At 27.0% G+C, this 25,393-nt stretch overlaps 1 protein-coding gene across 4 annotated transcripts in view; it reads right to left on the bottom strand.

The window, feature by feature from the left end:
* LOC101235555 (serine/threonine-protein phosphatase 6 regulatory ankyrin repeat subunit B) overlaps nucleotides 1–25,393 on the bottom strand; it is a 95,314-nt gene that overhangs the window by 43,653 nt on the left and 26,268 nt on the right. For all 4 annotated transcript variants that reach the window (XM_065812260.1, XM_065812261.1, XM_065812262.1 and 1 more), the window contains exons 5-14: nucleotides 23,617–23,820; nucleotides 23,034–23,135; nucleotides 13,687–13,788; nucleotides 12,262–12,360; nucleotides 11,955–12,053; nucleotides 10,632–10,733; nucleotides 7,329–7,433; nucleotides 6,343–6,441; nucleotides 6,095–6,223; nucleotides 5,871–5,996 (exon numbers count right to left, since the gene is read on the bottom strand). In XM_065812260.1, the coding sequence (XP_065668332.1) occupies nucleotides 5,871–5,996; nucleotides 6,095–6,223; nucleotides 6,343–6,441; nucleotides 7,329–7,433; nucleotides 10,632–10,733; nucleotides 11,955–12,053; nucleotides 12,262–12,360; nucleotides 13,687–13,788; nucleotides 23,034–23,135; nucleotides 23,617–23,820 (1,167 nt within the window). The remainder of the gene's footprint in view (nucleotides 1–5,870; nucleotides 5,997–6,094; nucleotides 6,224–6,342; nucleotides 6,442–7,328; nucleotides 7,434–10,631; nucleotides 10,734–11,954; nucleotides 12,054–12,261; nucleotides 12,361–13,686; nucleotides 13,789–23,033; nucleotides 23,136–23,616; nucleotides 23,821–25,393) is intronic.

Here is a 25,393-nt window from a genome sequence, read left to right as displayed (position 1 = left end):
AAATATTATCTAGGAAAAAATAAGAACATCATAGACAGAAAATGCAGAAATAGAAGAACACCAGCAATAAACACTGAATCAAATAGTCTAATAGATTTAATCAATTGGGAAACAGAGGAGATCAGTAAACTAGTTCTTACATGTTGTTTAATAAAAGATGATATTATAAATTTATTATTAATCCAATGATTGTACCAAACTTTCTATTCATGATCAATCTATTGAATGCATTGTGAAAGAGGTCATCAGGGCTTCAATGTTGGTGTATGGGGTTGAGAGAAGAGATGGGTTCATAAGAGCTACAATGGCTCATAGATGCTGATGCCTGTGTGCCAATCAAAGAAAGATCTGTTAAACATTTTGTAATCAGTATTTTAACTTTTTATTTTGAGTAAACAATTTATTACAAAAAGATATACTGAAAATGCTGTTATCAATATTTTAATGTCTTATTACGCGTACAGACTAAATATACCACAAAATGGTAATGTAATTTATAATGTAACTTATATATATTTTTGATCTAACTAGGTTAACAAAATCTAAGTAATTTGTTTAGATTTTATTTTGTTGAGTTAAAAAATTACCTGACTAAACATTAAATGCAAAAAAAAAGAGAATCAGTTCATGGTCAAATACATAAGAAAAATGGCCATATATATATATATATATATATATATATATATATATATATATATATATATATATATATATATATATATATATATATATATTTATAATTATTTTAGAAGACCGGATATATATAGATATATGAAATTAGTTCAGAAGACCAGAGAAATCAATGTATGTAAACAGTAAAAAAAAAAAAAAATTATTTAGTATGTTTTAATTTTTTTTTTTTTAATTAAAACATTCACAATGTTTTTGATAATGAACTCCAAAAAATATAAATAATTACTAGACAAAAAGCAAAACCTGAAATTGAAAAATATGGATTCTAGAGGTAAAGGGTTGTTTCTGCACCTTGCCATTGGTTTAAGAAAATGATAAAATACTTCCAACAAATAACTGTAAGATTATTGGATTGGCAAGGAAATTTTCCTAATCTTCATCCAATTGAAAATTTATGGGATATATGCAAACAGTGGATATGAACAATGAAATTACAAACAAAAGAAGTATGATAGAAGCAGTGGTTCAGGTTTTAAAACAACGAAATCAAAGATAACAGTAAAAAAATTATAGAATAAAACTGTAAAAAATTATAGGAGTAGACACATCATTAAACAACTATATTAATGTTTTTTAATAATAAAATGTGTTTAATTGTTTAAAAGGTGTTTATAGGGCTGTATATACATATATATATATATATACATATATATATACATATATATATATATATATATATATATATATATATATATATAAATATATATATATATACATACATATATATATACATTCATATATATATATATATATATATATATATATATATATATATATATATATATATATATATATACATATATATATACATATATATATACATATATATATACATATATATATATATATATATATATATATATATATATATATATATATATATATATATATATATATATATATATATATATATAGTAGGAATTGTGTTGATATTTCCAGTAAAAATGCTCAATACAGCGTGTTATATAATTAGTAGAACAAATAATATAGTGAAAACTAAATAATTATTAATATATATTTCAATTACATAACTAAAAGTTTCACGCAATAGCGATCATCAGATGTAACAACAACAAAAAAGTAACGACAAAAATTATATACAAAAAATGCTATGGAGTGTTCGCCTTGATGACATTAAAGTTATATATATATATATATATATATATATATATATATATATATATATATATATATATATATATATATATATATATATATATATATATATATATATATATATATATATATATATATATATATATATATAGATTCATTTTATTTTATAAGTATTTATTTAAAATTACATTGCATATAAATGAATTTTACAATTTTTTCTTCATAATGTACCTGGAGTATAATTCTCTTAAGTTAAAAATGATAAGTGTGAGATGTACCGCTAATGTCTTTTACAAAGGTATAGGTTTTCGATACCATCTCAAAGCATAAATAATTATTTCTGAACAAACATTTTTTGATACAGTGTAGTGTTAGCAGTAATGGTTTTATATAATAATTTGTCAGGGTTTCTGCTTGTGGTTTGAGATTATTGCATGTGGTTTGAGATCTGCTTGTGGTTATTGCATGCATTGTTTTTTTTTAAGTAATTTTATATTTTTTTATCAACCGATATTGTGACAGATAATAAATTGATGTGAGTTTATTCCATTAATCTCAATAACTTTGACTGATTGTTTGTGGAATAGTTGTAGTTTTTTTTTTGCTGCAATACTGCAAGACGAGAGTATAGGGGTGCTGTACAGAATGTGAGATTTTATGTACGCAGAAAGTGCACAGGATCAATAAATTTGAAGTAAGTTTAACTGAGTGTAACCAATCTTTATATATAAGGCATTTTAGTAAGACTTAAAAGAGTTATGAACTTTTATCCATTGATCATCCCAGTTAGTATTTTTGTTTATTAGGATTCCAAGGTACTTGTAGCAATCAATTGATTCGAGTTTAGAGTTTAAAAGAATTGGCGATGGAATTTCAACTTGATTAAGGTGACGACTCTCTATTGATATTGTTTTGCACTTTATATGATCGAGTTTCATGCTATTAACAGTAGCCCAGTTTGCTACGCCATCCACAATAGATTGATTGAGGTTTTTTGCATCTTTGTTATAGATGATGTAAGTTATCGTTGGTGTATTTTTGTAGGTTTATCTCTGGTGGTAAAAAAATCATTCATACCATGTATGAATAATATAAATAAAATAGGTCCAAGAATGCAGGACCTGGAATGTGTCCAGCTACCTGGAATGTGTCCAGCTTTAATACATTTTCATTTGGAAGTGTATTAAAGCTTCTTTGTAGTGAAACAAAAATAAAACATGTATTAAAATTAAAATAAAAACACTTTTATGGTTTTATTTTTTCTGGGTTATCTTTTATTCATTTTATAATTCTTTAATATTTTTATTTAATTTATTAAATGTATTAAAAATATGCTTAATTGTTTTTACTCTTTAACAACAATTTGTTGCAATCAACCATATTAAAAGCTTTTGAGAAATCAAAGAAGATTGTGAATATTGACATTTGATTTAATTAGAATTGGAGACAGATTATCAGGGCCTGGTGATCCAGACTTTAGTTTGCTTAGTTGGGTTAAAATATTATTGTAACTTACAATAACATTTTAACCCAACTAAGCAAACTAAAGTCTGGATCACCAGGCCCTGATATTCTGTCTCCAATTTACTTACAATTTGTAAGTAAAGATGGGATTTGCGGGTTGATCTGCATTCATGTTAATAAAGATTAGGATCTCATAAACATTTTTATCTTCCCAAACATTATGATAATGATTGTTTAGTTTATTAGTTAGATTTTCAGAAATTGATGGTTTATTTACAGACTTATTACATTGTTTTGCTTCTTTCCAAAAATCAATGTTGCCTGATATGTAGCATTTGTTATAAAATATTTTTCTCTTTTGATGATTAGTTTATTTATCTTTGCAGCTATCTTCCTTCATTCAATATATGAACCAACTTTGAAATATTTTTGACATCATTTTATTAAGCTTTGAATATAAGGGGTCATCCAAGATTTGGGGTTAATAAGTGTTTAAGTTTTTAGTGGTTGGCACGAATCTTGAGCAGCTAATATTGTATTGTAGAAATTGATGCATGTGATTTGGATATCATGATGCAACCCAACTAAGTTTTTGAGTTCAGTGCATTTAATTAATGCTTCTGGATCTCCTATTTTACCAGAGTGGTAGGTAATTTTACGTGAAGGGGGTAGGTGTGTTTTATATAGATAAAATGATGGGTGACATAAAACAACAAGGTGATCAGAGTTACCTAGTCCAGGGAGAGTTTGAGAAGCGTAACATTTAAGTGCGTAACTAAGTATTATATCCAAGATTGCTAGTTTTTCAAGTTGGGCTTGAGGTTAGACTAATTAATTAATGCAAACAAGAGAAAATCTGTAGAACATCTATTTAGATCACTGGTAAGAAAAATTAGGGGTTTGTTGTTGGTAGTACAACAACTGGTTGCTGGTTCAATGAGTTGTGCAAGTTGGAAAGATGTTTCTTGCTATGCAGTTACTGACGAGACTGGGATATATGCACAAATTATCAAACATGATGAGCGTCCACATGGTAATAGTGTTTTGGAAATGTTTGGACAATGGTAAGATTGTTGTAATGAATAGGTTTGTATGATGTGGTAATAGGTAGATCAATATGTTAAATTATCTTTGAGAATCTTTTATCAAAAAGTATGTGTGCCTCCTCCAATTCAATCTAGTCGCTCTGAGCTAGCAAAATTGAAGTTCTCATTTATGTGTGAAAGGATAATGTTTTTGGCATTACAATTTAATCATGTTTCAGTCAAACACACAATATCAATGTTAGAGTTGGCAAGGAGTTGATTTAGGGTATCTACTTTATTACAGAGTGAATGTAAGTTTGTTGTAAATATGGCTGATAGCTACTTTGTAAGGAGTGTTAAGTTACTTGGGTGAGGTGGAGCATGGGTTAAAGGCACTGCGAATCTTAACAACTGTTCCACAGCAGATGCCCCTGTGAAAGGGTGCTTCAGGGTTTTCAGAACGAAGTTTTGCATTGCAGGCATTTCAATCCTTATATAGGTGGTACTCTAGTTATCTTTAAGCAGGAGACAAGTCAGAGCTTACCGTGTATTTTTTGAAGATTTCGTGATTAGCAAGCATAAGGGCGTTGGATAGGGCATATTTTTTTGTTGATTTTTGTAAGTTCGATTAGAATCAGGTGGCTGTTTAAAGATTTTTTCATGTTTAGAGACACATGATAGTACTAGGGATGTTGGATTGTTATCACAAGCTGGGATAGCTGGTTCAGGAGCACCAAATATAAGAATAATTTTTTCACGTTTTGCCACTTGTTCAAGCTCAACTAAGACTTGTCCTATTTGTTGAGATATGCTTGGTTTGTTTTTAACAACCTTACTCCAAGATGGTGAGTCTGGGGTAATCTGTAAGACTGGAGTTGATTTTATATCTTTTTCAATCACTGATATTTTTTGATCAAGTTTTTAAATTTGGTTGACTTGTAAATTGATTATTAACCTTTGTTCAAAGACATTCATAAATTATCCAGATTATTCCATTAGCCATTGGAGTCAATTTGTTTACCATTTTATTAAACTAATTAAAAAAATAAAAATTTTAATTTTTTTATTTTTTATTGTATTGGTATTTTTTTGAATATTATACTGTATTGTAATAACCAATAACAATCATTAGGAAAATGAATCAGCTGATTTTATATTTTATTTTTGTAATGTTTTTGTAGGAATCTATTTTTTAGGTATTAATTAATCTCATGCATGAGATTAATACCTTAAAAATAGATTCCTTCAAAAAGATTACAACAATAAAATCAATCAATTTTTCTGATAAGCATTTATTTCCATGCATGGGAATAAATGTTTATCAGAAAAATACATTGAACGCTAATTTATTGTTCAAAAGTTAGTAAATACAAAAGTTTTTAACATAAACAATAAATTGTGAGTTTAACTGGTTAGATATTAATGTAAATAAATAAACAAACAACAAAATTTGTATCATATATGTGGGTGGATATATATATATATATATATATATATATATATATATATATATATATATATATATATATATATATACACCCACATATATGATATTTATAAAAATTTTATTACCTCCAATGTAGGAATATTTGATTCTGCATTATTATCTAATAATAACTTGATAAGATCATTGTAAATGGCTTGATTTTCATTTTTAGGTGGGATTCGTGCACAGTAATGAAGAGCAGTTTCTCCGTGCTAAAAAAGTTATTATTTTCATAGGTAAGCTTTCTTCTTGCTTTTTAAAAGCAATATAAAATAAAATTAAAACTATTTTTATATTGAAAAAATATAACCTTATTTTTGCTATTAATATACAATCGAAAGTCATCTTCAGCCATAAATCTCTTCATTTCATCAATTAAAACTAACAAACCAGAAACTGACATACTCAAAATAGATAAGTGGATGGGTGTTTCGCCAGCCTATAAAAAAAATAAAAATAAGTGGATGGGTGTTTCGCCAGCCAATAAAAAAAAAATACAACTTAGAACTTAACCGTGAAAAAGTTTTTAATACAAGAATGAATCTTAATCAAACTCACTGAATTCTTAATAACAACAGATGCTCCTTCTTCAAGAAGAATTTTTATAACTGGATAATTTCTTGCACGAACAGCAGCATGTAAAGGTGTATCCCCATCCTAATTTAATAAAAACATAATATTTTAACTAACACTCACAAAATAACATGTCATTATTTGAAAAATTAGTGAAGAGGCATGGCAATAGTTAAGACTTAAATTGCAAATTAAGTTCTTATTACACCAAAAATCAATTCATTAAAAAATAGCAAGTATAAGATTGCCAGGTGCATTGATTTTATTAGTATATGTGTTACATTAGTTGTATTCTGTATTATTAGTTTAGACTTGATATCTGGTCAGCAGTATAGCACTATATAATAATAGCACTATCAGAGTAACACACTACTCTTTGAACAATTTGTTTTAAATTTAGTTTGAATTATTTTTATGTAAATAGCAAGTTATATTAAAACTATTTGGTAAAAACTAGTTTTCCAAAGATCAAGAAACTTAATAATTATTTAAAATGTGTTATGATCAAATGTTAATTCAAATTCACCACAATGTGTGAATTTAAAAACGAAGGTTTAAAAACCATCTAAAAATAACTCTTCTTGTTAGTTTGTTTTCAACCCTTAAAGTACATTTGTGAAAAGAAAACAAAACAAAAAAAATTATTTTTATTTAAAGATATTGCTGTAAAACTACTGACTATGAGTTTACACAAAAAACAAAATAAAGATTTCTTGTAAATCATAAATAATGTTAAATACATTATGGTATTTATAAAAAATAAGGTAACTATAAAAATTAAATAAAAAAACTCAACAAACAAGGTAATTATACAAATTTTTGACAAATGTCTTGAAAAAAACAAACCTACAAATTATTTTTTCTTATAACAATGGAAAGTTAAAAAAACATTACAAACAATTTTTTGACAAATGCCATAAATAAACTAACTCAAAATTAATATTATATACTGAAAAGTAAAAGAAACATACTGAGTTTATAATATCTATGTTGGCTCCACTTCTTGATAAGAGCTCAGTTAGTTTTTCAGAATACCTCGTTAGTTTTGCAGCAAAATGCAGCGAACTTTCATTTTTCTAAAAAATATTTTTTTTAATCTTTCTAAAAATTAAAATTAAAGTCATTTAGGATATTTTTTAACTATTATTATTGTTGTGTGTGTGTGTGTCTATATACAGATATATATATATATAGATATATATTTATATTTATATATATATATATATATATATATATATATATATATATATATATTTATTTATATACATATATATTTATATATATACATATATATATATATATATATATATATATATATATATATATATTTATAATATACATATATATATATTTACATATGTATAGTGTAGATATATATATATAAATATTTATAATATACATACATTCATATGCATATATATATATATATATATATATATATATATATATATATATATATATATATATATATACACAAATAATTTTAAATATAACCTATAATACATTTAAAATTATTTGCAATTACTACATGTAATGTTTACATAACATTGATATAGAAGCAAATTTCTATAGATGTAAAAATGATCTTCAATCGAGGTGCTGCTGATAGGGTAGTGAGTTCATACCCTCCTCAGGTAAAATGTTTTTTTTAACTTTAATGTTTAATTTTTAAGTAGTTTTATATTTTTTAATTATTATTGTTGTTTATTTATGGTTATTTTATTATCTATTTTTATTTTTCAAAGTTTCATAAAATAAGTGCATCAATGCGAACATAAATAGACTGATTTAGAAGTAGTCACAGTGGAGTATACATACATCTAACGACTTAAATAGGAAGAAAGGAAGGAAGTTATCGCACACTGAAAATACTCTTCCCACAATCGTATATCTTGGCTTAATTACTGCAATCAAAATGCTTCTGTTCATGATGAACAGTGATTTTAAGGAATGATTGTGAACATAAATTTTTTTATTCTTTTTTATTTTAATAATAAAAATTTAAAAACAGTAAAAATATCATTTCAAATCCTTTTGACTTACTTAAAAAAAACCTCTGAAAAAGTCATGATTCTTTAAAGCTACTGTAACAATAGTATCCAGAAATATAATAGTAAATATAATATTGTCTAATGTTAATAAAATATCCAAAAATATGTACAAAAAAAAAAGAAAAAAATTTTTAAATTTCAAAATTCAACTATGATATAATGATGAATAAATTTCAGTTACTAATTATTTTTTTTTAAAACTAGTTCACTCTCAACAAGGCTGCAAGCAATCATTATATATGTTGGGAATTACCAGGGAACAAAAAAATATTGTAAAAGAGAAAGAAAGGGGTTGACAGAAGATGTAAAATATATTCTCCAAATAAATGAGTTCCAAAGCTTTCATATGGAAGGAAAAAAACTAGATAAATAAAAGTTTTTAGAGCATGAAGGGACAAACATAGTAATGAGATATGACTTTGCTGAACAACAAGTGATAGGAAACCAACCATGATAGTATTTGTAGAAAAGAAGGTAGATACAACCTTGAGACAATGGGATACAACCTTGTGACAATGGGATAGTGGCTCAAGTTTTGCAGAAAGAGCAGGTCCAACTAAAATTAAAATACATATTTGGACTTTATCAAGAAAAAATTGGGAATCTTTAAACAAACCAGCCCAAATATGACAACAGTATTTCATACAGGGACAAATAAGAGATTAGAGAATAGAATCAAGAATAAAAAAATGATAAGCATGATAAAGAGTATAATAAACAAATAATCATAACAGTTAGCTCTACTCTGGGAATATAACTCAGTCAGCTCAATTCTATATAATGTCAAAAAGTTGTTAGATTCAAAATGAAATATTAGAAATTTGTTATTTAAAAACTCAAAGACTTTACTAATAATATATCTGTTTATATTTAATATAAACAATAATATAAGACCTCGCAAATACTAGAGAGAAGACTGATTGGACTGAACCACAGATTCCATTTTCTAGCAGGCAGGAAAACAAGACTCAGCTAATTAAATCTTATTAAATAGTTTTTTGAGTAATAGGAGAATTCTGGCGAATATTTTGTAATATTTTGCAAGACTATGACAGTAATGTTGTGTGAAGAACAAGCATTAGATGAGCTTAAGAAAGAAATAACTTTAGCAATAAAAGCCGACATAAAAATAATGTCTAACAATGGATTAACCTGTTCATTAGAAGGAATTAGAAGGAATTGAATTAGAGGAAAAGTGCTTTACAAATAGTTCTGCCTTATACTTGGGTGAGGTAACAAAATTAAACCCATGTTTTAGAGATTGAATACTAACTAACCTTTGTTAATAACATTGTAGAAGATTTTCCTAAGGTTTATAGAACACCTGTTATGGGTATAGTTTTCATTCCCAGGCTTTAATCAGAGCAATTTTGAGTAAAACATTCATATATGACATAAGCTTGAACTTAAAAAATTTAGAACTTGCCTGGAAGCTTCTAGGTAAATTCAAAATTTAAAAATTTTATTTTCCTAATTCAAGTGCCAAAAATTCTAAACTTGCCCTGTATATAATTGTAAATTTGTAATTCTAAATTTATGTGAAAACTTTATTTATTTCCAACAGAAAAGTTCTTGGTTGTTTTAAACATAATAGTTAAATGCATCAGATATATTTTTAATCTTATATAAATGTGATTGTAATAGAATACATTGATGCCAAGATAAATAACATTAAAATAACATTAAAATTGACTGTTTTTAATAAAAAAAACTACATTTAACATTTTTGGGTGATAAAACATAAATTAAAGCTAAAAGCAAATCTAAAAACTTTTTATTTTTACATTATAACTTTTTATTTTTATGAAATCTTGTGCTCCAGCAACAGATTTTATGTAATCCTGTATAGAAGTGACAGATTTGTATTTAATTTTGTGTTTATCATTGCAAAAATATAATTTAAAAGGTTTGGTGTACCATTTGCACAATTATTTTTAGTTTATTAAATCTCAGATTTTAAATTAAGTATTTCTTCAACATTTCTACAGCATTATCATCAAAACTTATACAACATTTATTAAAAAACTTTTAAAATTATTATTATTTTTAACAAATATTATTTTAACATAAACATTATTTAAACAACAAATCCTAATAACATACACTTGGTGGAATTGTATGAAACTTTTTTAAGATGTTAATTGGCAATTATCATGTAAATAAAAATAGTTTTAAACAGATATTAAAATAATATCAAAAATATATATATTTAGAATTCATTACAGGTCCTCCAAGAGCATTAACATTAGCACCAGCTCCAATAAGAATTTGTGCCACATCGTATTTTCCAAAACGAACGGCAATGTGCAGGGGAGTGTAATTATCCTATAAAAAATATTTAACAACATAAACTCGGTTAGTTGTAATAAACAAACTATATACATTTACTACTGCATATTTAAGTTACCTATTTAGGCTAAAATATTTTGCACAGCGAAAATTTTAAAATATTAATTCAAACATACTTATTAAAAAAAAATAATAAAAAAATTAATACTTTTTATAGTATAAGATCTCATTTATATATAGATACTGCTCAAACCTTGGCTATTTCAGCACAAAATCACCAGTAACATTTCATGCACACATAGATATTTCAGCACAAAATCACCAGTAACATTTCATGCACACACATATATTTCAGCACAAAATCACCAGTAACATTTCATGCACACACATATATTTCAGCACAAAATCACCAGTAACATGCACACACATATATTTCAGCACAAAATCACCAGTAACATTTCATGCACACACATGTATTTCAGCACAAAATCACCAGTATCATGCACACACATATATTTCAGCACAAAATCACCAGTATCATGCACACACATGTACTTCAGCACAAAATCGCCAGTAACATGCACACACATATATTTATATTTATTTAGCGAGACTTAAAATAGTAAAAAATCTCATTATTTTATAATGACATTTTTGTTACTTTGACATTAAAGCGACTTGTAATTGTCACCTAAATATCAAAACCATTATATGAATTTTAAAAGACTAAAAAAATAACTTTTTATGAATTTTGAAAGATTTTAATGAATTATCTTTAATATTATATGATAAGTGTGTATAGATCAACTGATAGATAATGTAGCCATAGACACAGTGAACTATACACATACAAACTGTTATAGCCATAGGTGCAGCAGAGTGTACATGTATCAACTGATACAACCATAGGTATAATGGAGTGTGCATAAATCATTTGAGCCATTGTTATAACAGAGTGTACATACATCAGCTGAGGGTTTCAATTTGAGCAGACACTTTATTAAAACAAGTCTACCAAAAAAGTATACAAAGTAATTATTTTTGTGATATTTTAAAAAAACATCTAAATTTAATGTTTTCACAACTAATTAAATGATTTTAACTTAAGACAAGATAAAAATCAATAACTAAATTGTTAATTTAAAGTTTGCATTTTTGATATACTTTTTTGATAAGTAATACAATATAAACTTAAAAACTTAAATAAACCACAGTACAAACTTTCATTTTTTAATGCTAAAATATTTAATTATTAACTTTAGTGTATTTTTCTATTTTTGCACCACACTCAATCAGTTTTTGTGCAACAACCACATGCCCTTGCTTGCATGCTTCATGTAGAGCTTCAGCTCCTTCCTAAAACAAAATTAAAAAAACTCTTGTGTTAAACTTACTAATGTTTTTATTTTATTGTTCTTGTTCTTTTAAACTTTTACTAAATTTATATTCATTTGATTGATTTGATAAAAGTTTCACATCTTCTATAGCTACAGGTCAAATCAATAGCAAACATTTAATACATTTATATATATTTATTACACAACTAGACATTTAGTAATCTTACACAATTTGGAGTTCTAACAGCAACTCCTTTCTGAATAAAATAAAATAATATATGAGGATGTCCAGACTTTGCTGCCAAATGAACCAAAGTACTTCCATCCTACCAAAAGTTTTTTATTTCAATAACATAATATCAACAAATAAATAAAAATTTCTTAATAAACAGAAAACTACATAGCATTTACTTAGTTTGCATCAAAAATTGTTAGAATCATGTTAAGTTAATCCAGTTAGGGACTGGGACTGGGGCTTGGCATTTAACATCACTTTATGTTAAAGATTTTAAATTTAACATTTAAAACTTAAAGCATCAGAAAAAACATTTTCTGTATATCCAAAAACATATAATATCATATATATATATAGTATATAACAAGGCTTTTTGTAAAATTTCTTTTGCAATATTTTTATTGCCAAATTATACAAAAATCTTCCAAGCTTTAGCTTATTATTTGTTTTTGAGAGCAACAACACCATACATTCACTTGATAATTTTCTGTTTTGTTTTTTTTTGAAAAGAAAAAATTCTACTTTAACAAGATTATAAATCCAGGATTATTTTTCTCATTGTAAACAATATGATTATAGAAGAGTCTTAAACTGAATCTTTATGAATAAAAGATTATAACAATATCAGATTATAAATAATATGTCCTGCCATAAGAAGAATAAAAACAATAATCCTAAACTACTATAACTCTAATAAATTGAAATTTTGATTTGATTATCTATGATATACACATATTTTTATGGAGACATTCAAAACAACTATATTATCTACTAGTAATATTTTAAGACCACTAGACGGTTTCATCATTAGACTGTAAAATGAAATATTTTTACAAAAAGCATTTAAAAAACATTTAAAAAAACATTGTAATGACATCAATTTTGATCTGAAGAAAACGCATCATTGGTTTCTAAAACCATTGATACACCAGAATTACTCCATTTCCTGTCAGGAATCAACTTTTGATGTTGTAAAAAAAGTCAATACAATGTTTTATTTTCACAAATTTTATAAAAATATTTAGTTTTTTAGTCTGATGATGATTTTACTTTGATGATGAGATCTAGTCTAGTGGTCTTAAAATATAACTAATAAATAAATAATATAGTTGAATAATAAATAAATAATATATTTTGAATTTCTTTATAAAAAGAAGTAATTTTTAAAACAATTTTGTATAAACATTCATTCAAGATGTCTTTAAAACAATATTCTTATTTGATTATACAAGACTATGATATACAAGTATTTTTATTTAGACTTCAAACTTGATTTACAAACTAAAATACCAACTGCATTGTCTAACACAACTCTATTTTTTTTAAGTATATTTTTATATTAAACTTATGTATAATTTAGTGGAATTATAATAGGTTTTAACTCAAGTAAAAGTATTTTTACATACTTAAATATTACCTTTGAACGTTGATTTAAATCCATTGTATATTTCTCAACAAGCATTTCAATAATTTCCATGTTACCTATTTCTGTAGCAATATGTAGTGGTGTATGATTTCTCTATGTAAAAATTGAAATAACAATCTCAAACAAAATGTATATAACTGATAAAAAATTTGCATTGAATGCTTTTCTTTAACATTCAAATACATATATACATATATATACATACATATGTACATATATATATATACATATTTAAATATATATACATATATCTACATGCCAAAAAAAAGATATACAGGGCAAAGTGCCTGTATAATGACTGGGTCTTATTAAGATCCAAATTTTGGTTCCTCTTTATTGCATTTACTTATTTAGTGAGATATTTATCTAACTGAATGATATAACTTTCCTCAACATGTTTCATTAACGTATTATTTTTTATTTCAGCTATTATATATGTTTCTATCAATCTTGATTATCAAGAAATTTGTTTTTTATCAAGTTTAGGAAATATTTTATACGGAAAGTAGTCATCTTAGTTTTTTCAAACAACATGGAGACACATTTGACGTCATATTTTTTCAGGTAGGCTATGTGATATATTTTGATCTGTTTTATTACTTAAAAATGGTAAACTGATTTGTTTGTCACTATATGATAGGCAAAACTATAGACCTAGCCTAAACTCTGAGATCTCAAATAGTCTTATTAATAGCTACTCATTTAACTAAATAAGAGCTGTGGTTCTTAGTTGGTACAGACATATCTATTTTTCGGAAGTAGCATAATTTATCTGTAAATTTAGTTTATACTGTTTATTTTGTGTTATGTTAGAAAATATATACTGCATAAGCACTGCAAAACTGATTTCCATTATATTTTAAATGCATTAAATATGCTAATACAACTTTCATATACATAACTTATAGGAAAATACTACTTACCTATAAGTTATAAGTATAATGGAGATAAATTTTAAAGTGTTTATATTATATATATAACATAAAATATACTAAATTAATTTTACATTAGTATTTGATTTTCAATATTACATTAGTATTCTAATGTATTATTAGTTTAACATACAGCTAGTTCACATTAAAATTTTTAAATATTTACTATGTATGTATATATATATAAGCATGTATAAATGTATGTATGTATATACATATATAATATTTGTATAATATTTGTATATATATATACACATATTATATTATATATTATATATATATATATATATATATATATATATATATATATATATATATATATATATATATATATATAACACAATATAAACTCTTCATGATATTTATGTTAATTTTTTGATGTGGTATATGATTATGCATGCATTTTATCATTCTATACATATCATCTTATTTATGTATGTCTTTTACATTAATGCATAAACATGTAAAAAAATCATACATTATGTTTGAATATGTACTTGTGTGTGACAGTGTGTTTTATGATAACATTTTTTTTTCACAAAAAAGCTGCAAGCAACCACTATTAAGTTGGGACTTTAAAAAAAGAGAATATAATTAAAGAGTGAGGAAATGATTTACAGAAGATTTGAAAAGTTGTAGGTTGTATGAGTCAGGAAAATATGAAGAGGGAGAGTGTTCCAAAGGGTTAAAGTGCGAGAAAAAAACTAAATGAATAAAATTTTTTAGAGTATGCAGGAACAGATATAGTAAACGAATGAGACTTTGCTGAATGAGGAATCAAACAATAATGAGTTTTGGTTGATGGAACTAGAGATGATAGCTTCTTTGAGCAGCAACCATGATAGTATTTGTAGAAAAGAGAAAGAGATGCAACTTATTATCATGCTTGCCATTAGCTAACTGATTTCATTCTCTACCTGTACAAATCTTTTATTCGCCCCTGTATGGAGTACTGTTGTCATATTTGGGCTAGTTCTTCTAATGATGCTCTTTCACTTCTAGACAAGGTCCAATATCACATTTTAAATGAGTTAGACCTACTTTATCTGCCAAGCTTTAGCTTTCTCCCATCATTGTAAGGTTGCATCTCTTTTTCATTTCTACATTTACATGGTTGCTGCTCACAGGAGCTTTGAGCAGCGACCTCAATATATACTTCATTACTCCATTATATACTTCAATACATACTCCATATATATACTTCAATATATACTTCAATATATACTTCAATATATACTCCATATATATACTTCAATATATACTTCAATATATACTCCATATACTTCAATATATACTTCAATATATACTCCATATATATATTTCAATATATACTTCAATATATACTTCAATATATACTTCAATATATACTCCATATATATACTTCAATATATACTTCAATATATACTTCAATATATACTTCAATATATACTTCAATATATACTTCAATATATACTTCAATATATACTTCAATATATACTTCAATATATACTTCAATATATACTTCAATATATACTTCAATATATACTTCAATATATACTTCAATATATACTTCAATATATACTTTAATATATACTTCAATATATACTTCAATACTACTGTGATCAAAAAGTAAGGTGAATTTTTAATTTAAACTTCCCGCCTTATTCGAATCGTCCAATCTTTTTTATTTTTAAGTTGGTAGGAATGTCATTAACATTTGCGCCCAATTACATGTCAAACTCATAATTATTTTTTTTTGTTTCTGCTTGTTTCTGAAGTACCAAAAGTGCATTCGGCGATTTTCACGATGTCTAATTTTGTTGAGCAAAGAAGTGCTATTAAATTTTGTTTGCGGAATGATATTTCTGCTGCTGAAATGTATCGAATGTTGCAAAAGGCCTTCGGTGAAGAGACCATGTCTCAAAAAAATGTTTACAAGTGGTACAAAGACTTCAAAGAAGGCCGAGAACGTGTTGATGACTTGGAACGCTCCGGACGACCATCGACTTCGATTGATGATTGCCACATCAACAAAATCAAAGAATTAGTGCTTGCAAATCGTCGGTTAACCATTCGAGACCTTGTTGACATGGTTGGAATATCATTTGGGTCGGTGCAAGCGATTTTGAAGGATCATTTGGGCCTCAGAAGACTCAAATCACATTTGGTGCCGAAATTTCTCAATTTCTTTGAAAAAGAGCGTCGCGTTAAAACGTGTGAAGCAATGCTTTCTGATTATCAAGACGTCTACAAACAAATTATTACTGGCAATGAGACTTGGGTCTACGCATACGACCCTGAAACAACCGACCAATCGAGTGAATACCGTGAAAAAGGCGAGCCGAGACCGAAGCAACCACGTCAAAGTCGCTCAAAAATCAAGGTCATGTTGACTGTTTTCTTTGATTATTGTGGTGTCGTGCACTACGAATTCCTTCCAACTGGCCAAACTGTCAACAAGGAATATTATTTAAGTGTTATGCGACGTTTGCGTGAAGCTATTCGCAAAAAGAGACCGGAATTATGGGCCAATAACTCTTGGATTTTGCACCACGATAATGCGCCTTCGCACACAGCACTGGTTCTTCGTGAGTTTTTTGCCAAAAACTCTACCCATGTTGCTCCACAACCACCGTATTCGCCCGACTTAGCACCGTGTGACTTCTGGCTGTTCCCAAAGCTCAAGAGACCACTCCAGGGAAATCGTTTTGAGTCCATTGAAGAGATCCAACGTGAATCGGCACGCGCATTGAAGGCTATCCCTACCGAGGACTTTTCGGCATGCTTCGAAGACTGGAAAAAACGTTGGCAAAAGTGCATTGGGGCCGGGGGGGATTATTTTGAGGGGGACGATACAGATTTGGAAGAATAAATAAAGATTTTTCATTTTATAAAAAAATTCACCTTACTTTTTGATCGCAGTAGTATATACTTCAATATATAATTCAATATATACTTCAATATATACTTCAATATATACTTCAATACATACTTCAATATATACTTCAACATATACTTCAACATATACTTCAATATATACTTCAATATATACTTCAATATATACTTCAATATATACTTCAATATATACTTCAATACATACTTCAATATATACTTCAATATATACTCCATATATATACTTCAATATATATTCCATATATATACGTCAATATATACTTCAATATATACTTCAATACATACTCCATTAACCAAAATTCGTTCTTGATCAATTGACCGGTTATTCAGCAAAGACTCATTCTTTTACTGTTTTATTGTGTGTTTTTTTTCAATTTTTTATTTGTGTAATTATTTTTGCTGCACTTTTACGCTTTAGAACTTTTTCCCATCTTTATGTTTTATTGACTCATACAACCTACAATTTTTCAAGTCTACTGTTTTGCTTCTCAACTCTTTCTTTACTGGCCTTAGCCAGTAAAGAAATGCTATTCTCATGCTCCTGTTATTTTTTATACTTAATAAATAAAAAAATTAAAATAAATTTTTTTGTTTTTTATTCTATATAGTTATTTGTCAATAATAGCAACTGAAAAAGGAAATTAAAATTTTGAAATTAAACATATTTTGATCTATTTGAATTATAAATAATAAATCAACTTAAACAACTTTAAATTAATTAAAATAAAAACAGTAATGTAAGATATTAAACATATTATTATTTTTGTTTATATTATAAATATAATAATCTATGTAAAATAGTGTTGAGTAATTTTAAAAAAATTATATTAGCTAAAATTTTTGATAAACTACAACTGTCACATTTGAACTTTTTTATTTGAACTTTTTTTAAATTTGAAAACATTTTTGTTTATATAATTTTAGAATACAATTTTTATTATTAAACCATTTTATTAAGTTTTAAAATTAATAAATTTAGTGTGTGTTAAAAAAAATAAAACTTATTGTGTCTTAACATGAGCTTCGCAATATTGAAAAAAACAGTTTAAACCAATGGCTTGCACAACAACTGATTGCTCGCAAAAGATATTGTGCAAAATCTAATAGCTTTTTTTGTGTCAGCTTAAGGGGTAAACAGATTCTATCTGTTGACCAGCCTCACACCCCTTCTTCATCTATTAGGCTAGCGCAGATGTATTTTTAATACATTGTTTCCAATTTAGAATGTTGAATGCTGGATATTCTTGACTCAATGCATGGTTTTTGTTTGTGTCTCTGTTTTTATGACTAAGCAACTCATTATATTATCTCTTAATAAGGGTACAGCTCTAAAACTCAGTTTATGGTTCTGAGGCTAACTGGTAGTCAGGTTTCTCGAATTCTGTGGTAGTATCATCACCAAGTTCTCTAAACCTATCATTCACTAATATTCGTGGTCTTCGAAGTAAATTTTCTCCTGTTGAGTCTTATCTTTTGCAAAGTTCTTCTTGCTGACAAATGTGCTTCTTACATAACTTCGTGGATTCAGGTTGGCATGGAATCTTTTATTTCCTCTTGAAGATTCCAGGTCAAGCCTCACTCTTCTCCATGGTTTTACTCACATTGTGCTCCTGCCATTTCCAATTGAAACCGTTACTTCCATATCTATCAGCAAAACAGTTCTCCAGAAAAAAGATATTATTACTGCTAGAAACCATTGTAAAAAGGTTTTGTCTAATGCCAAAGCCCACTGTTCTCATATCATGAAATCTCGTATTTCATCACAAAAATTAGGCTCTCATGACTTCTGGAGAATCTTTAATAGTATTAATGATAAAGGCAAATCTGTTATTCCACATCTCTTGTATGGTTCAGACTTTGTCACCTCACCTAAAGACTAAGCTGAATTGTTTGCTAAGAACTTATAATCAATATTTCAACATCTCTTTAAAAAATTCTAATAAATAATTTAATAATTAACTTTAATAAATAATTAAATTTAAAATATTAATGTAGATTCTTTACTACAATGAAGCATCAATATTTATCATTATTATTATTTTGATTTATACATTTTCTCTTTGACTTTTCTTTTCTTGTTTTAATAAATTGTTTGCTAAGAACATTTTATCAATATCATCTCTTGATTCCACCAGTTACATTCTACCTGATATTGCCAACAAACAAGTTGATCTGTTGCTTGACATTTGTATCACTCCAGCTTCTGTATCTAAACTGATTTCCTGCTTAGACTCATTTACAGCTTGTGGTCCGGACAAAATACCTGTTATAATCTTGCAGAAGTGTTCTCCAGAGCTGTTGTCTAAACTTTCAAAACTATTTAACAAGTGCTTATTAGAGCCTTGTTTTCCAGTCTGCTGGAAAGCGGCATTTGTTATCCCTATTTTCAAAAATTCTGGAGAGCAATCTGATTCATATAACTACTGTCCCATTAGTCTTCTTCCTATCATAAGCAAGGTTTTTGAATCTTTAATTAATAAACACTTAATCTCTCATCTTGAATCTAATAACTTACTTTCTGATCATCAATGTGGATTTCAATCTTCTAATTCCACAGCTGATTTGCTAACAACAATACCCAATAGGTTTTATTGTACATTAGATAGAGATGGAGAGGTTAAGGCTATCGCTCTTGACATTTCTAAAGCTTTTGATAAAGTTAAGCATGCTGGTCTTCTCCATAAGCTTTCTTCTTATGGTGTATCTGATAACATTTTTAAGATTATTGAATCCTTCCTTTCTAATTGTAGTATAAAAGTTGTCCTAGATGGACAACACTCTTCTTCATATTCTTTAACTTCAGGGGTACCTCAAGGTTCAATCCTTGGTCCTATACTTTTTTTAATTTACATTAATGATTCTCCAGATATTCTCACATCTAAGGTGGCAAAGGTTGCTGATAATACTACCATTTGTTCTTGCTTTGATAAGAAGCAAACACTCTCTGATTGCTTGGAGGGGGCATTTGAGCTTGAAAAGGATCTCACTTCTGCTACAGCATGGGGCTCACAGTGGCTGGTGAACTTTAACTTTTATAAAACTCAATTTTTTTCAGCCAATTGTTATCCCAATTATCTAGATCTTCCTATATTTATGAATGGTAATGTACTGGATGAGTCATCTAACCTTCATCTTTTAGGATTAACTCTTACTTCCAATATTTCTTGGAAACCATACATCAAACCCATTGCAAAATAAGCATCTGCTATGGTTGCATCTCTTTATTGAGCTCAACACTTTCTTCCTCTGGATTCTATTCTCTATCTCTATAAATCTCAAATCCGGCTTTGTATGAAATACTGTTGCCATATCTGGGGCGGATCTTCTAATGATGCCCTTTCTCTTTTAGATAAGGTGCAAAAAAGTTGGACCTGCTCTTACAGCCAACCTCCAACTATTATCACATCATCATAATGTTGCTTCTCTTTTTTGTAAATACTATAATGGGCACTGCTCTAAAGAGCTAGTGTCTCTTGTGTCATCTACTAAAATTCATTCTCCTGTTACTCGTCATTCAATTAAGTCTCATCCTTTTTCTGTGACTGTTCCTAAATGCTCCAAAAGTTCTTTTTCATCTAGTTTTTTTCCTCGAACATCAGTTCTTTGGTGTTTCTTTCTTCATCTTGCTTTCCTAATACATATAATTTGCAATCTTTTAAGCCGTTTGTCAATTGTTATCTTGCTCTACAAACTTTATTTTTTCTATTCCAGCAACTTCCAAGTCTAATAGTGGTTGCTTGCATCCTTGTTGAAAGCAAAGATGTTAAAAAAAAAAAAAAGCTATTAAACTAAACAGCTTTTGAAAAAAGCTACTCTGACAAGTGACCGGCTTGGATCATCATATAAATCTTTTACGCTTATTTGCTCTGGCAGAGTCTACAATACTATAGTAAAAAATTTCTTTAAAAAATATTAACAGTTTTTTGAATTTTAATTTTTCTAGATTTAAAAAAAAAAAAATTTCAAGATATTTCAGAACATAATTTTGCATTTTCCAAAAACTTTCCTTGAAATAAAAATAAAATTTTTTTTTTATCAAACTGTACATTTACATTTGTTACATTTCAAATAAATTGATTATTTCAAATGAATTGTTACATACATTTGTTCATAATGCAGAAAAGATTTCAGATCCACTAAATAGAATTATATAGCCTCAATCTGTTATTTCAACTTTTGAAAACTTCTTTTTACTGATCTTGCTTTGTTTACCTTTTACCACATCTTGACATCCAGTACGTTTACTGCTGATGACTGACCAGACTATCATTTTGTATGGTGCTTAATAGTTTGAATGGCACAGTCTTTTATCACAACAACAATTCACAAACAGAGCTTCATATTGCAAAATTTTAAAATTCAATTTTCACTTTATTGCTGAAGCAGATCAAAAACAAAAAACAAATAAACACCTTAAACTCTGTGAAGGTGGATCTTTATTTCTTACGAAACTATTAAATAATACCAATATACCAATCTCTATTAATATGTAAGATCTTTATTACAACACTGTTTGGCCCACTTCACATGCTTTGCTTTCACCGCAGTTGTTAACTTAGGCCTAATGGGGAGGGGGAGGCTAACCAGTTAAAAATCTAAATCTATATTTGTCTTCAAACAGTGCACTCAGAAACATTTATGTTAGTGTTTTTGTGCTGCAATTTAAATAATTTTGTTATAGCAAATCAGTTTTTGCAAACTTTCTTGAAACACATTTATGATCTTAGAGCAAAAATAGGCTTTCTACTATATCTTTTCCACTACATTTATTCATTTTTCCGCTATTCATTTTGGATTTGATTTATCAATAAGCTCAATTTTCTTCTTGTTATCTGCTAGCCTTAGAAAACTTCATTCTTCAAGATATTTTGGGGTTTGCAAAATTATAAAATATTTTGATTGCATGTGATTGCAAATATTTTGATTGATTTGATTGCAAATATTTTGATTGCAATGAGTGCATATACTTCACCTTCGTTTGGTGATAAAAGAAGGTGAAGTATATTTCAGCCATAATCAATATGTTCTAATTAATTATATAAAAACTGCACACAAAATAAACGAATAACTGCTTATAATAAAACTGCAAAACAAACAAATAAATTGCATAAAAATATGCTAGCAAAACTGAAACACATTTACAAAAGATGCATGATAGAATGCAACTGAAACTGGTTTCAATTTGTTTACATTTTTGTATCAAGTGATCATTACAGTGATATTACTTGTTAAAATTAAATACATATGTTGTATGTAGAAACATATGGTGAAAGAAGAAACAACTGTTGAAAGAAGAAACATCTGTTGTAAGAGGAAACATCTGTTGTAAAAGGAAACATCTGTTGTAAAAAGAAAAATCTGTTGTAAGAAGAAACATGTTACTTCTTAACTGTAACAATTTTAATTACTTTTTTTTTAAGTTGAATTTTTTTTTAAACAAAACTTTCTCTTTGAAACCAATAAAATTTGTAAATTTTAATTAATATGAGTTCAAAACAATTTAAATTTATTTACCTTATCTTTGATGTTTCCTAAAGCATTTACATTTATTAAATATTCCAACGAATCTAAATCACCTTCAGCTGCTGCAATGTGAAGAGCAGTTTGCCCTTCAATCTAAAATTAATTTTATATATAAGAATTAATCACAACCAATAACATATTTTTATCTACATTTTCAAGTTATTGTTTTTAATTTGTAAGTTTTTATTTTCAAATGTTGAAACTCAAAGTATTGTATTTAAAATAATAAAATGAGAGTTTATAAAGCTAAGGAAAATTTTAGTATTTTAGGGCTCAAACAAAGAAAACGGTTTGTATAAATTATCTTTCTTTTCTTTTATTAGTCATTTTTCTTTCTCATTTCTCAAATAATTTCTGTGATCAATAAAGTTGAATAATTTCAAATGATTAACATTCCAAAATTTAAAATGAGATTTATATAGGTCTAAATAAACTTTATCTGTATCAATTATTAATCATATGGGTAATTTGTGGCCAGTCAAAAAGTGCAGACCAACCATTAGTAGTAAACAATAACCTACTTTTATAATAGTAAAAAAATAAAAACACCAGTAAACAATAAAAATAAACATACATTAACTTGATTGATATTTGTTTCTGCTTCCACTAACATTTTTAAAATTATTAAGTCTTTTTTTCGTGCAGCTAAATGAAAAGCTGTGTCACCATAGTCACTTGTTGCAGCATAAAGTTGTTCTTTTGAGTATGTTGAAAGTAGTACTCTGCAAACATCGTGCTTGCCTGTGTTAACAGCTAAATGCAAAGCTATAAAACCAGCCTGGAACAAAGTTAGAAAACCCAATAAATTAAAACAATTCAGTATAAATGTTTGATTTTTTTTTTATAACTTTTTAACACAAATATAATTAAAAATACTTAATTTTACTTTAAAAGTAGTCATATTTTAATGTAGCAAAAACAAAAATAGTAGTTTAAAGCAACAAAAACAGAAGTAGTAATGTAAAGTTTTATGCAATAATTACATAAGTAGATATGTAAATTTGTATGCAACAATTACACAAGCAGTTATGTAAAGTTTTAGGCAACAAAATCAGAAAAAGCTGTGTAAAGTTTAATGCAACAAAAACAATGCAGTAACTCTATTCAACGGCAATATATATAGTAACTCTATTTAACTGCAATATATATAGTAACTCTATTCAACTGCAATATATATAGTAACTCTATTCAACTGCAATATATACAGTAACTCTATTCAACTGCAATATATATAGTAACTCTATTCAACTGCAATATATATAGTAACTCTATTCAACTGCAATATATATAGTAACTCTATTCAACTACAATATATATAGCAGAGCAATTTATCAACAAAATTCTCAAAAATGCAGATAATTTTTAAATTATATTTTTTATAATTTAAAAATTTTGAATAAATAAATAGATAAAATGAACTTAAATCATAATTGCCATAACTGTTTTCATTGTAATTTTTTTTACTAGCTGAAAGAAAAGCATCTACAATTTTGTTAAACTTTTTCTTCTAGAATAATTTTTACTGTTTATGATTGATAAAAAATACTCAATAAAAATAAGTACTCACTTATACTTGCTGACTAGTTTATAAATCTTAGAGGTTGATTTTTTATCCTGTATGTTACTTTATAGCAACTGTTGCATGTTAACTGTCTTCTTTTTTAGGAAGAGGGAAAGGGGGTTTACTTCCATATAAAAGTACTTAAATCAATCATACTTTTAGTAGTATAAATTTTCATATCTATTCAAACTGCAGCTATTGAAATGTATTGTTTTTCTTAAGAAGTTATTTAGGACTTGTTTGCTGTTATACTCAAAAACTTAGTAAATTTTGTTGTTGCAAGTAATTCTATTGTTAAATTTTCATTCTCAAAGACTTCTGATAATATACACATCTTGTTTGTTAAAAGCAGCTCCTGTTTTTTAAAATAATGTGCAGTAGCTCCAAAAGTTTTTAAAATTTGTGAAGAACAAATTCTCAGTTTTAATGATTAAATATTTTGATACTAATTCATAAGATTATTTGATATATATATTTTTTAAACATCTTCGCTTCCAACAAGGCTGCAAGCAACCATTAATTAAAGTTGGAAGCTACTGGAAGAGAAAAGAAGAAGATTGTAGAGCAAGATAATGATTGATGGACAACTTAAAGGATTGCAACTTAAATGAATCAGGAAAACAAGATGAAGGAAGCTTATTCCAAAGAACTGATGTTTGAGGGAAAAAACTAGAAAAATAGGTGTTTTTAGAACACTTAGGAACAGTCACAGAAAAAGGATGAGACTTAATTGAATGACGAGTAACATGAGAATGAATTTTAGTAGATAACACAAAAGACACTAGCTCTT

The sequence above is a fragment of the Hydra vulgaris genome, chromosome 12, assembly GCF_038396675.1.
Source record: "Hydra vulgaris chromosome 12, alternate assembly HydraT2T_AEP".
Classification (NCBI taxonomy): Eukaryota; Metazoa; Cnidaria; class Hydrozoa; order Anthoathecata; family Hydridae; genus Hydra; species Hydra vulgaris.
This window is presented reverse-complemented; position numbering and strand designations above follow the sequence as displayed.